The sequence below is a fragment of the Triturus cristatus genome, chromosome 2_1 (assembly GCF_964204655.1).
Source record: "Triturus cristatus chromosome 2_1, aTriCri1.1, whole genome shotgun sequence".
Taxonomy (NCBI): domain Eukaryota; kingdom Metazoa; phylum Chordata; class Amphibia; order Caudata; family Salamandridae; genus Triturus; species Triturus cristatus.
This window is the reverse complement of record NC_140581.1, coordinates 992,163,211-992,177,996: the sequence shown is the minus strand read 5'-3', so window position 1 is coordinate 992,177,996 and position 14,786 is coordinate 992,163,211. Positions and strand designations below refer to the sequence as shown.

The 14,786-nt window shown below is 47.5% G+C and overlaps 1 protein-coding gene across 2 annotated transcripts in view; it reads left to right on the top strand.

Moving 5' to 3' along the window:
* Positions 1 to 14,786, top strand: part of FOCAD (focadhesin) — a 1,730,079-nt gene that overhangs the window by 426,788 nt on the left and 1,288,505 nt on the right. For both annotated transcript variants that reach the window (XM_085634390.1, XM_085634400.1), the window contains exon 16: positions 7,183 to 7,313. In XM_085634390.1, the coding sequence (XP_085490516.1) occupies positions 7,183 to 7,313 (131 nt within the window). The remainder of the gene's footprint in view (positions 1 to 7,182; positions 7,314 to 14,786) is intronic.

The window sequence follows — 14,786 nt, the reverse complement described above, 5'->3', positions numbered from 1 at the left end:
TGCATACACGACTCACTCCACTCATTGTCCCCCGTGGCCATATATTTTTTCCCATTTTCCCCTCGCCCGTTGTTAACTAGAGTTCTATGCACAAGGGATACTGTATGTTTGTGCAGCAAAGCAGGGAGCTATTCTATATCCCAGTAGGGACTCCTCTTCAATTCCTTGCATGTGTATTGAGTGTTTTTGAAGTGTATGTTTAATTTTGAGATATCTATTGCTGTGAGTCGAACAGTTCCGGTTTCTCTGCTAGTTCTCTGAAAGATTTAAGTCCCTGCAGCCGCCAAATGTCACTCAGTTTTGAGATGCCATTTAGGTCCTATTTGTAGAAGCCCTCAAAATTCTGCAGCTCACTGAGCATCTCTGATTCCCACTCACAGTGGCATTTCTAGTGTAATCATGTATTCCACCACATCCTGTGCTTTGCCATTCATCAGAATTCAGTCGCTGTGTCCATGTGATGTGCCATGAAATGGGAGTTCTCCCACCAAACAGTGCCCCCAGATAGCCCCTTGTTCCCATTGCTCATCTATCTTCCACAAAATCAAGTGATTTATTCTTGTCCTCCAATGGGCATTTGGTGATATCACCTCTTTGGTCTGTCATTTCTAATAGGCAGGATTGTAACAACCCTGTTGATTTCCTCTCACTCTTTCATGACAGCATATTGTGAAAAGGGTAGGGTGTTCATATTATATAGTAGGATATTCAGTTGACTTTCTCTTCAGGAGCAATTAATGGTCGTTGCACCATGGCTAACGTAGCATCTGTGCCCTGGCAGAAACATTTTCCAATTAGGGCAGCCTCTAGTGAAGCTTTCCAAATAACCCGCACCCCATACAGTGGTGATTTTCAAATTGACCGTGCTGTTCTTTACAATATGTTCAGGTAAACATGGAGTTGTGTTCTAGCTCCTCAAGCAAATAGTAGAATTGTAGACTGTAGAAATAAGAATACAAAAAACCTAACTGGTGTGGTTATTCCAGTGCTCCTAATCCATTCATCCTCTCCTTATACTATATAATCTCCGCTCACTACCCATTCTCCTTCGCCACCTCTTAAGTGCTTAGCAGCCCCTTAACTGGCCCACTTCATGTCTGCCATCTCGGGTCATGTACAGATTTTGCAGGTATTTAAGCCACCAGTGAAAATGTGGATTTCTTAAGTATGGATCCTTTTGTGCATCATTTTAATTGTTTTTATTTTTTATTTTTTAAAGAAGCATGGCTCAATATCCAATGACTGGTAATGGGGGGAAGCGCATTGTAGCATAAAAGTAACTTGAACTGTGGAAGGGCAGAGAGTTGTGTTGTACCATAAGTAAACAGCACAAGCAGTTGTGATTGGGGCATATGTATGTATAAAGACTAGTAGCTTTATCCTAATCCTTTCTACTGGTACCAAAATGAAAGTTGACATTTATCTAAGTATAGATGTAACTAATGTTTTTTTATCGGAATCCGTTAAAACAATCATCTGAAAGAGACACGTTTGTGATAAATTCCTTACCTTAGAATAACCCCAGGCGTCAGACTGGATCCGGAAAGTTTTGCTAGCAGTACCCCTGCGCGTCAGTAGGTGGCGTCATGCGGCTACGTGTCGGTTGCTGGCGTCGTAAGCGCCGAGATGACGTCATAGAGACTACTTAGTTCTTTCTTTTTCCGCTCCAACAAGCGCAGATCCGGTTAGAGGACGAACCTTAGTCACTTTTTGACTACCCTTTTTGAGACTTTTGTCTCCTGTACAATTTTGGTTTCCTTGGTGCACGTAGGGATGCCTGGATTTAAGTCTTGTGGGGCCTGCCGTCGCAATATGTCGGTGGGGAACCCCCACGATGTCTGCCTCTACTGCCTGGAGACCGACTACGACTCCCGGTCCTGTCGGGACTGTCGAGCCATGGCCCCGAAGGCCTTGCAGGAGCGGAGCCGGAAGCTGCTGGAGGTCCGGCACCCGTCCCAGCACCGTTCCCGGTCCAGGGGCTGTTTCAGGGACCGCTCGCGGGGCCGAAGTCGTCACTTCTCAGACTCCAAGTCTTCACCCTCGGATTCGGGTAAGAGACGACACAAAGTCGAAGAAGCGTGTTCGCTCTCCGATGTCCCCCTGTCGGTCCCCGGATGCGGACGAGGGGGACAAGGGTTCTGCGCCGGCGGCTCCTTTGGAGCCTGGGAGTCCTGCGGCCTACTCACCTTACCCGGGTCCATCGGCGACTCCCGCACATGTGCAAGAATTTCTTGCTACCATGGACCGCTTCTTTAGGCCTCGGGCTCCCGCCGGCGCGCCTTCGGGCCCCGCGGTCCCATATTCGGATCCTGTTGGGCCGCCGGTGGATCCAGCTTCGGCGCCACAAGGTCCAGTGCTGCCAGCTCCGGCCCCAGCGCCACCCTCGGCTCCGCCTCTGGTGCCGCAATGGGTGCTATTTGTTCCGCCCTTGCGCAGGTTCCAGGACCATTTTGTTCCTACCTGGGATCCGCATTGGGACACAGCGCCGGCTCGGCCCCGGCCGGCGCCGTTTTCCGCGCCGTTCCCGACGTAGTTTGTTCCTTCTCTGGCTCCTGCTCTGCCGCAGCGGCCTGTTCCGCCTGCGACGGAGGTGAAGGACGACTGGGAGGGGTCCGAGGACCCTCTTGCCCGGCAGTGTGACTCCGAGCAGGACTGGGCGGATGACTTGGAGGATGCCAGTGACCTCGACATCTCCTCTGACCTGGGGTTTGTGTCTCCCCCGCCTACCATGGAGGAGGGCCCCTCCTATACGATGGTGCTCCGTCGGGCAGCTGAGGTCCTCAACCTTGATCTCCCTACGGTGGCCCTCAAAACGAATCTCCTCACTGAGGTGCTCTAGACGGCGTCCACTTCGTCGGAGCCCCTGCTGCCATTTAACGACGCCCTCACTGACATCTTGCTGGGCACTTGGTGGTGGCCAGCCAGAGGGACCCCTGTGGATAAGAATGTCGCCAGGCGTCACCACCCGGCACCTGGTGACCCCGCTTTCCTGACCACTCATCCTACGCCTGAGAGCCTGGTCATCCAAGCCTCGACGCCACAGAATGCTTTTCCCTCGGCTCCGCCGGATAAGGACTCTAAGAAGCTGGAGCAGTTTGGTTAGCGGTTGTTCTCTTCAGCCAGCTTGGGGCTGCGGTCGGTGAGCACCACCTGCCTATTGCCGCTATTCCCACGCGGTATGGGATGCAGTTGCACAGGTGTTGCCTCAGTTTCCTGAAGAGGCCCAAGCTGTGCTGTCCCAAGCTATTGCCGAGGGTAAGGACGCGGCTAAGTTCACCATTCGGTGTGGTTTGGACACCGCAGACTCACTGGGTAGAGCGATTTCTACGACTGTGGCGCTTCATCGCCACGCCTAGTTGAGATCTACCCGGTTCTCGCCAGATGTCCAAAGCTCACTAATGGACATGCCCTTTGATGGCACTTGCCTGTTTGGCGATAAGGCCGACAGTGCACTGGAGCGTTTTAAGGACTCGCGGGCCACGGCCAAGTCCTTAGGTCTTTCTGCGAACAGCCCAGCCACTCCTGATTTTCGGTTCTTTCGTGGCCAAGGCAGAGGCACCCAGGCATGTTCCTTCAGCAAGCCTGTGCAGAACCAGCCTCAGCGCGGATGCGGCTTCCGCAGGGGCGGCTTTGGAAATCAGCGTGGGGGTCAGTCCACCTCCGCCCCCACTGCTTCTACCTCCAAACCTTCCTAATCCGTGCTTTGTGGAGCACCTCACTCCAGTTGGTGGCAGGATCCGCCATCACCTTCCCCACTGGCACACTATCACATCGGACAAGTGGGTGTTGCAGATCATCCGCAAGGGTTACTCCCTTCCCTTTCAGTCCACCCCTCCAGCCATGCCACCTCGGTACCACCGCATGTCGGGGGAACACTTGGCACTTCTCCAGCAGGAAGTCACAGCCCTCTTGGCCAAGGGGGCCATCAAGTGCGTTCCTGGGCCAGAACTAGGACGTGGTTGTTATTCCCACTACTTTCTGGTCCCCAAGAAGGACAAGGGGGGTTTGCGCCCCATCTTGGACCTCAGGGACATAAATCGCTTCCTCCGGAAGGAGAAGTTCAAATTGCTGACTCTAGCTCAGGTCTTGGCTGCCCTCGACCCTGGATACTGGATGGTAGCGTTGACTTGCAGGATGCATATTTTCACATTCCCGGCCCACCGGCGTCACCTGCGGTTCACGGTAGGGCAAGAGCATATTCAGTTTGCCGTGCTCCCCTTCGGCCTTACCAGCGCCCCTCGGGTGTTCACGAAGGTGATGGCGGTGGTCGCGGCTCACCTTTGTAGGTCAGGGGTGTCAGTCTTCCTTTACCTCAACGACTGGTTGCTGAAGGCGGGCTCGCCCCAGGCAGTCGTCAACCACCTTCAGACTACGGCCGACCTCCTGCATTTGCTGGGGTTCTCCATCAACGTGCCGAAGTCGAACCTGAGTCCCTCTCAGAAGCTCCCCTTCATCGGAGCGGTTCTGCATTCAACGTTGTTTCGGGTTTATCCTCCCGAGCAGCGAGTCAGGGATATTCAGGCTATGATTCCGATCTTTCAGCCTCTATCCTGAGTTTGTCAGGATGACCCTCTGGCTCCTGGGCCTGATGGCCTCCTGCATCCTGCTAGTGCCACATGCCAGATGGCATATGCGGGCTCTGTAGTGGGACGTGAAGTTCCAGTGGGCGCAGCATGAGGGCAACCTGTCCGATCATGTCCAGATCTCGGAGGGCACTGCACGACAATCGCAGTGGTGGCTCCCAATTCGCGATTGGGTCAATGACAGATTCCTCTCCCTTCCCCAACCGGAGCACACAGTGGTGACAGATGCGTCCCTCCTGGGATGGGGAGGCCACTTGGGAGAGGCAGAGATCAGAGGCCTCTGGTCTCTGGCAGAGTCCCGGCTCCATGTCAACCTGGTGGAGCTTCGGGCGATCCGACTTGCACTGAAGGCATTCCTTCCCTCTGTCCGGGAAAGTGTGGTGCAGGTGTTCACAGACAACACCACCGCCATGTGGTATTGCAACAAACAGGGCGGGGTGGGGTCCTGGACCCTATGTCAGGAGGCTCTGCGCCTCTGGACATGGCTGGAACATCAAGGCATTACCTTGGTGGTTCAACACCTGGCAGGTTCTTTGAACGCCAGGGCAGACGAACTCAGCCGCCGGTGCTTGATGGATCATGAATGGCGTCTGAACTCTGGCACAGGGTCTCTTTCTGCAGTGGGGAGAGCCTTGGGTAGATCTATTCGCCACCGAAGAGAACGCGCAATGTCATCAGTTCTGCGCGTTGGAATTTCCAAGGCGGCACTCGCTCGGCTACGCTTTTTGTCGCGAGTGGAGTTGCGGTCTGTTGTACGCCTTTCCGCCTATACCACTTCTGCCCAGAGCGCTGAAGAAGATTCGGCGCGACCGGGCCCAAGTCATCCTTGTGGCTCCAGATTGGGCACGAAGATACTGGTATCCCGAGCTACTCAGCATGGCGATCGATCCCCCGAGGATCTTCTGTCGCAGCAGCAGGGGACGGTCCTCCACCCGAACCTGTCCAGCCTCCACCTCCATGCGTGGAGATTGAGCGGTGACAGTTGACAGCCTTTGATCTTCCTCCCGAAGTCTGTAATGTCATTCTGGCAGCCAGGCATCCCTCCACTAAAACGGTATACGCCTGCAGGTGGAACAAATTTGTAGCATGGTGCACAGCAAAGGCTGTGGATCCCCTTTCTGCCCCTCTTTCCGAGGTCCTTCTGTTCCTTCTTTTTTTTGGCCCAGCAGGGCTCTGCTCTGTGCACTATCAAAGGTTATCTTTCGGCCATCTCCGCCTTTTTACGGCTTCCAGATCAGCCTTCTCTTTTTAAGTCCCTGGTTGTTAACCGTTTCCTAAAAGGCATTACGCACACGTTTCCTCCCGTGCCATTCATAATGCCTCAATGGGACTTCAACCTTGTCTTGACATATCTGATGTGCGCTCCTTTCGAGCCCCTTCATACCTGTCCTTTGCATCTTCTCACTCTCAAGACGGCTTTCCTGATAGCTATCACCTCTGCCAGAAGAGTGAGTGAGCTGCAGGCTCTTTCTTCCAAACCTCCTTTCATTTCTGTTCATCTGGACAAGGTGGTTTTGAGGACCCGTCCTCCTTTTTTGCCAAAGGGTTATCACGACCTTCCACATCGGGCAGACCATCACTTTGCCTACCTTCTTTCTGCCTCCGCATCCTTCGAAAGAGGAAGAGAGGCTCCACCGTCTGGACCCAAAACATGCGCTCTCTTTCTACCTGCAGCGCACACGACAGTTCAGGGTGGATGACCAGCTCTTTGTTGGCTACGTGGGTGCCAAAAGAGGTCGGGCTGTGCACAAGCGGACCATCTCTCGGTGAGTCGTTCTCTGCATCAAGGCCTGTTACTGGTTGGCTAAGAAGGAGCCTCCTGTGGGGCTGCGTGCCCATTCTACCAGGGTGACGGCAGCCACTACTGCCTTGGGACGCGACGTCCCCTTGCAGGACATTTGTCAGGCAGCTACGTGGGTTTCGATGCAGACGTTTACCAAGCATTACTGCCTTGACAGTCCGGTCCGGAGAGACGGCTTCTTTGGCTGTTCTATTCTCCATGACGTTCTGGTGTAATCTGTTTGCAGGCCCACCACCGGGGTTAGTATTGCTGGGGTATCTATTTTAATGTAAGGAATCTATCACTAACGTTTCTCTTTCAGATGCACAAGTTACTACTTGTGTAACGATATATCTGTAAGAGACATTAGTTAGTGATAGATTCCTTACCGTCCCACCTATCCTCTCTGTTCTGCGAACTGATTTCTAGGGTTAAGGTCATCCCTTTCAGGGCCCTAGTTTTTTCGCACCAGTGGTCAGTTTCTTGCATGGCTCTGCGTTCCTGGCGTGGAAAGTCGTGTACAGAACTGACAGCGCGCATGGGTGGCGCTTAAGTAGTCTCCGTGACGTCATTTCGGCGCTTACGACGCCAGCGATGGACGCGGAGCCGCCCGACGCCACCTACTGACGCGCAGGGGTACTGCTAGCAAAACTTTCCGGAGCTAGTCTGACGCCTGGGGATATTCTAAGGTAAGGAATCTATCATTAACTAATGTCTCTTACAGATATATCGTTACGCAAGTAGTAAATTGTGCTTTAGGAATGGATTTTGTGAATGCAGTCCAATCTTTATTTTTCATTCTCCATTGATGTTTGATAGGATCGGGTCTACCCTGAACTCCAGAAGTTCATGGCCAGGTCAGATATACCGTCTACCTCTGTCGGGAAGGATATCCTGTGGGAAAAGACCATTGCAAAAGCTGCTTCGATTCGGGATATCTGCAAGCAAAGGTAAAGAGTGTTGGTGTAGTGGTTTGTTATCATTAACTGACTCCATCTGTAGTTTCAGAACTTTAAACAGTGTTCATTGTATATTGGATTAGTGTGTGGGATGCGGATCTCAATCTGCAATGGGCTTAATGTGAATAAACAACAATGCCACTGTCTGCCGCAGAACAAAGTAGGGCACAGAGCTTCTGTTCATATTTAATACTGTATGTTACAGCTATTGTAGCTCATGGTAAACGTTGAAAGGTGATGTGTCTGTGTTAAATTTCAATTTTCTTACTATTTTACAGTCACCTGTAAGCACTTTAATCATAAAGCCTAACTCACTTTACATTGTACATAAGTTGTGTTGGATTTTTGCTGTTTAGTCTGATTTTCATTTTGTTCAGGGGTCAGTGAAATTTTGTATTTAAAAAAAAAACATTGTGAAATTCTATTAAAGTTTCAAAGTTTTTCAAAATTTAAATTTCAGAACTAAATGTGGTTTGCAGGTATTTTGTGTTATATGTATATGCATATATATTCCATATAGCAACCTGAAAATCTTGTATCAAAAATTGGAAAAAACCCATGAAAAAGAGATACGAAAATGGTGGGAGGCAACCTCCTTACAAAAGTACTTAGAACGTATCCCCCGGGGGGACTGAGAATCTTTACTGTTCCATCTTACAAAAACCCCGATCCGGAGCTACTTAAGGACTGGACTGAGTATACCACCAACTCAGCAAAGGGGATGGTGAGAATCTTAATCAAATATGCATGGAGCGATCGAGAGAGATTGCTCATTGAAATTCATAATCTGGAGGAATTGATTGGTAAAGAGAAAGATAAAAAACAGAGTGACGACTTAAAACAACATAAGATAAAAAGACTCAAGGAGTATGTGGCAGTGATCAGGAAGCGTAAACAAACTAAATTCCAAAGGGATGAACAAGACTGTATATCTGGCAGAATACTAACATTCGCACGCAAATATGATGCCCGAGGAAGAAGATGAGGCAGCAAGAGGGACTGACTCACCCATCTAGAGACACTTTTGAGTCAGAAGTTGAAACTTCCGAAAATGAACAAACCTCAGGAACTGAGGAAGTACCAAGTACCAGCGAAATAGGGCTTTTTTGGGAGTACAAGCTGATGCGAGAGACGAACCAGAGACCGGCACCGAGAACCCACCCCCCTCAGCAATATCAAGGAAGAAACGTAAAGCAAGGGGGACAAAAACGAAGGAGGAGAGGAATCCTTCCAGAGAGTAACACTCAGTCGGGGAAAGAAAGGGAAATGGTAACCCACCAGAACACCATGACGGTTATCAATTTATCCAAGAGAACCTTGACACCAGATGATACACTTGTTCTACAATATGGTCTAACTTTCTGCCCAACTTTGGAACCAGATTACACACAGATCAGAATCGATCTTTTTAAATATATCCGGAAATAGAAGCTACAGAAAATCCATCTGCTTCACCCCTGCACGAGAACTACTAACCTGGGGAATTCAGGAATAGACTCTGACCTGATCACTGAACATGACCTGACAACTCTAGGAGACTTAATCTCCCTAGGGGATGACGACATCGCTGAAGAACAAAACATTCAAGTAACTCCAACGGATCACGTGAGAGAGAGGGAGATCACCCAAGTAGGTGGACAAAGTAATCTTAAATCAAAATCTAGAACTATACCCAAAACCCCACACTATGCACTTGACATTTTCAATGAAGCGATCATCAACGACTTAAAAAAGATGATGAGTGACAAAACTCCTGACCATCCACAGTAGAATCTCACCAAAAAAGAATGGGAGTCATTACAAGAACTAAAAAGGGATGAAAATTTAATTTTTAAGCCCTCCGACGAAGGAGGTAATATTGTCATTCAGGACAAGGAACAATACTATAGGGAAGCCAAGAGACAACTTGATGATCGAAAATGCTACATCCATATATCGCAAATGGAATACAATGATTGTATTCGCCCTCTCCAGTGACTTCGACTGCAATGGGAATCCGAAGGAATGATCACCCACGAAGAATACGTCTTCCTTAACTGCGAGAATCCCGTTCTGCCTACATTTTATCACTTACCGAAAGTCCACAAGGACCTTGTGAATCCCCCAGGAAGACCAATTGTGGCATCTATGCAAAGTCTCTTAGAAAACTGTTCGATCTACATTGATTTTTTTTAGCACCATTGGTGAGAGACCTTGCCTCTTATGTACAGGATTCACAAGACTTTTTGAGACTAATAGATGGGATAGCAATGGAGAATGATATGATGCTAATTACTTTAGACGTCACAAGTCTATACACGTGTATTCATCACACTCAGGGCCTGCGTGCAATTAAGTGGTTTTTAGGTAAAAGGCCACTTAAATTCCAGCAACACAATCAAATGCTTCTGGACATGACATGATTCTGCTTAGAAAATAACATCTTTATCTTCGCAGGACAGTTGTATAGAGAACAGCGGGGTACTGCGATGGGCACGTGCTTCGCCCCTAGCTATGCAAATCTTTTCGTTGGCTGGTGGGAGAAGCACGTGGCCTGGGCAGGAAGGAACGAACAACGGGTCGACAGTATTATACTGTGGGCAAGATATATAGACGACCTGTTTGTCATTTGGCAAGGCGACCGCTCCTCGGCTGAGGAGTATGTCAAATCGCTGAATGACAACGAGTTAAATCTATTTTTCACTGCTACCATTAGCAGTGAGACAGTTTTCTATTTAGATCTGGAGGTATATACTGCGAACAATAAACTCCTAACCAGACTGTATAGAAAACCCACTTCAGGCAATTCTACTCTCCACGCGGAAAGTCACAACCCCAAGAGCCTCATTTCTAATATACCGTACGGAGAGTTATTACGTATTAAACGCAATTGTACGGTAGATGCTGAATTTCATCTGGCAAAGGCAGGTGCTCATGAACGCTGTTCCAGGGGATATTCCACCAATGGCCTTCGAACAGTAGAAGCAAAAGTTAATAAGATACCCAGGACACAACTATTGATGACTAAAATCAAAAAGAGGAGAGACCCAGTGGGTAATACTACAGAACCGGTGAGAATGATCACACAGTTTAACAGCAGATCTGCTCAGAGCATGCAGATCTTCAAGAGGAATTGGGGAATTCTCCAAACTGATCAGATATTGCGTGGAAACCTCTCACCCAGACCTATGATTACTTAGAGAAGAAGGAAATCTGTGGGCGACCATCTTGTGCATAGCCATTTCCAATCCTCCTTTCCCAGAAAAGACACAGTTACAGGCTTCTTTCCTTGTATGCGTTGCAAGGCGTGCAAATATAGCAAAAAAAATTCCAGCTACAGGATCAAAAATGATGATCCCAATAGCCTTTGGAAAATAAACCTGCTATTGAACTGTAATTCGCAGTATACCGTCTATTGCTTGACTTGTCCTTGCAGTAAATGGTATATTGGCAGCACGATGCATCCCGCCAAAAAGCGAATTCTCGAGCACATGCGAGCGATTAGTCATAAAGATGTCAACTATCCTATTGCCCGCCATTTTGAGGAAGCCCACAGGAGTAATAGAGATCTACTCAGTTTCTTTTGTTTAGATCAAGTACAAAAGAATGAAAGGGGCGGAGATAGAATTAAGAAATTGAGGATCCTGGAATAAAAGTATATTATCAAACTTCAGACCATGACCCCTAATGGTCTAAATGGGGATGAAGAAATGTGGGTCCACTTGGACTAGGATTACCTTCTGCTGCACATTTTTTAACAACACTTTAAGAAATACCGTCTTCTGTAGTTTCTCTCCACTACTGCCCTAGATTTCTTTTTCTAAAAAAAAAATTCCCACCTACTGTACATACAGATGTAAGATATGTAGGAATTTTCATGAGTGACTCAACATAAGCCAGCAAATTGCCATTTGACAACACATACACATGATTCAATGATATGCTTTGCTTGCTTAAGCTAAGATGTATCTAATTGTTCATAGATGGTGTGGGACTAATGAATTTTTCAGCTCAACATCAGCTCAACTAAGATTAATTGTATATTGTAATGAATTTAGCCATACAGGGCGCACTTATGAGGGGATTGTGAGATTTTCCCTAAAAATGCAATTTCAATGAACAGTTCTGAATAGTGGTATATTTTATCTCAATTGAATTACATGACGAATGTGCATTTTTATCCCCTTAAAAAAGCTATCATTTTAGTTTTTCACTATTATCACGGATTAATATGATTTTTGCATGTTCTAAGATGGTTGCCACAAGTTTGGGCCGTCAATACTGTTTCTATGTCTATTTTTTATTGTATCACATGCACCAATGGGTTTGTACTTAAGCCATTTCCTGACTTGAGAACACCGACATTGAGAAAGGCGTTGTACGCCGAAATGCGTCTGTCGGTGCGGGGGGGGTCCGCACAATAAAGGATTTATGAGGAACTGACCCATGAGTGAGTCCTTCTGTGGCTTTTACTGCGCCGCTTGTGGATGAATATATATATATATATATATATATATATATATATATATATATATACATATATATATATATATACATATATACATATATATATACATATATATATATATATATATATATATATATATATATATATATATATATATATATATATATTCTACTGGCGGTCGCCAGTAGATAGTTATAGTTAGGACCGTGTTTCCATAGGAAATCCGCAACATTCTATTTGGAATAACTTTGGCGCCGATTGATGAATCCTCGCGAAATGTTCAAAATAGGTGGGGCGCTCCGCTCCTACCCTGAAAGTCTCGGGGGGATTCGTCAAGCGGGGGCTGAGAAAAAAGGGGGGTCCCAAAACGCGTTTTTCCCATGCAATTTTCCATAGGGACCTTTAGTCCAAGGTACAGCCCAAACGGCTGAACAGAATTACTTTAAATTTGGCAAAGAGGTAGTCCTCGGGTCAGGGATGTGCCTTTTGCATATCTGGAGTCAATCTGTTCATTAGTTTCTGAGAAAATTGCAGTTAAAAGTACATACATATCTATAGCCTCACACCGTGTGCGCACGGTGAAAAACCTGAAAAAAAAAATATTAATAAATACATAACTTAGCATTTAAAAAAACGTACAAATTCACTTAAAAAACCATAGGTTTCACACACGTTATAGTTAGGAATTAGCATTTAAAAAACCTTGCAAATTCACTTAAAAAACCATAGGAGATATTACATCACTGATTACATATGTGTCTTTCTGAAAAATAAATATTTGTAATATATGTATAGCTAAAGATTAATGGAAGAAGACATGGGTAAATAGGTGTCTAAATACAGTGATGTAATATCTGACGTCATCAGCAGAGGATTGCGGTCGCGTGAGTTATAGTTGCCTGCACTAACTATAACGGGAGCATTTCATTGGTTTTTTACGAGGGAAATGTCCAGCTAACTATAACATGTGTGAAACCTATGGTTTTTTAAGTGAATATATATATATATATATATATATATATAGCAGTGCGTGTATTGCGGGGGTGCGAGTTATAGATAGCTCACTAACTATAACGGCTGAGTTTCACTGGTTTCGTACAAGTGAATCCTGAGCCTAACTATAACTTCCCTGTAACCTTTGTTTTTTGTGTGAATTTCTAAGGTTTTTTAAATGCTAATTCCTAACTAAAACGTCTCTGTATCCTTTGTTTTTTTCAGTGAATTTTTCTATGTTTTTTTAAGTAGTAGTTGTGTTTGCAGAGTGGTTGAGAAAGGAGGGGGGGCTCCAACCAGCTCTCAGGAGTCCCGCTGTGTAGTCCGTACAGGAGCAACCAGGAAGGCTTCTTGGCCCCCAAGGACCTTCAGGAGTAAAGTGATCTTCATCCTCCAACCAGTAGTGCCCCTGGAGGCGCGTTGGCAGAGTGGTTTAGGAAGGAGGCGTGGCCTACGAACACCTCTTAGAAATCCCACTGTGAGGTAGTAATTGGGGGTAACAGGAGAGGGCCTCCAGTGTCGTACTGGTAGCTTTTTTTCCCTCAAATTATAAGGGAAGGGGCCCCCCTTCCCATGCCGATTTTGGCCTCTGGGACCCCATCCCACGGGGCCCGGCTTTTTCTTTTGTTTAATGAAGGAAGAGGGGCCGTGTGGCCCTATTTTGGGCCCAGGGCCTGACCTTTGTTTTTTAAACATGGTAGGGGGGGCCACGCAACACCCCTCCTGGGTCAAATTCAGCCCCGGTGACCCCATTTCCTGGGGCCAACCCTCTATTGTGGGTGCCCTGGTCCCACCCAAGGCACCCACTCATCTATTGGGGACTGCGCAGGGATCCTGAAAGCCCCCGCTGTCCCTACTGGCTCCCCACGTCTTGGGGGAGCTGGCATTGCTTTTGAACAGAGGGAGCTGCTAAACATGCAGCTCCCTCTGTCCAAATGTAATTCTGCTCCACTTCGTGCAAGCGAGAACATTTTACATGCTCTGGCTTCCATGAAGCATAGCAGAATTTGCTATTGGTTCAATAGCAAACTGCAATGTCCCTAGGGATGGGCACTCAGGACATTGCAGGTGCTGGCCCTGGGTTTGGCGGTCCCCAGTGCCCTTATTGGCTCCAGGAGGGGGCTGTATGACCCCCTCCATTGTTTGATTTAGCTCCGGCGAGAAAGTGATCTCCAGGGCTGCAGGGTGAGCCCCGCCACACTTTTTTTGGTTAAAGCTCTTGGGAAGTGGCAGGGGGCAGAGGGGTCCACGCGGACCCGCATTATTTAAATTGAAAGCCCTGGGGAAATTTATAAAATTTCAGGAAGATTCGTCAAGCGACGCCAAAGTAATATGCAAAACAAAAAACCCTTTTCCTATGGAAACTTTGGTCCTAACTATAACTACCTCCTGGCTATTGCAAGAAGGTAATATATATATATTACCTAGTGGCTGTCACCACTAGGTAGTTATAGTTAGAATTACTTTTTTCATAGGAAAACGTTTTTTGTGTTGCTCATAACTTTGGCTCCATTTGACGACTCTCCACGAAGCTTCCTGAAAAGCTGCTACTTTTTGACTAGTTACTCCTACACTCTGTGGGACCTGGCTGCATAAGTGCTGCCCCGGTCCTCGGAGGAGGCCTGGGCTGTACTCTCTGAAACTGTTGCCGACAGAAGAGACTCAGCAAAGTTCATAGTTTGTTGTGAATTGGACACGACCAACTCACTGGGTAGATTGGTTTCATCAACGGTGCCCTGAGGTGCCGCGCCTGGTTGAGGACAACTGGCTTTTTGGGGGACGTCCAAGCTTCCCTTATGAACATGCCCTTTGATGGCACCCATCCCTTTGGAGACAAGGCAGACTCGGTGTTTGAGCGCTTTAAGGACTCCCAGACTATGGCCAAGTCCTTTGGCCTTTTGACTGCCCACGTCACCCCCAGACTGCATTTCGTAGCTATGGAAGGGGCTTCCAACTGCACCAATAACCTACCAGCCACCGAACAGCTCATGCCTTTGCTTGTAAGAGTGCGTGGTACCCACAGA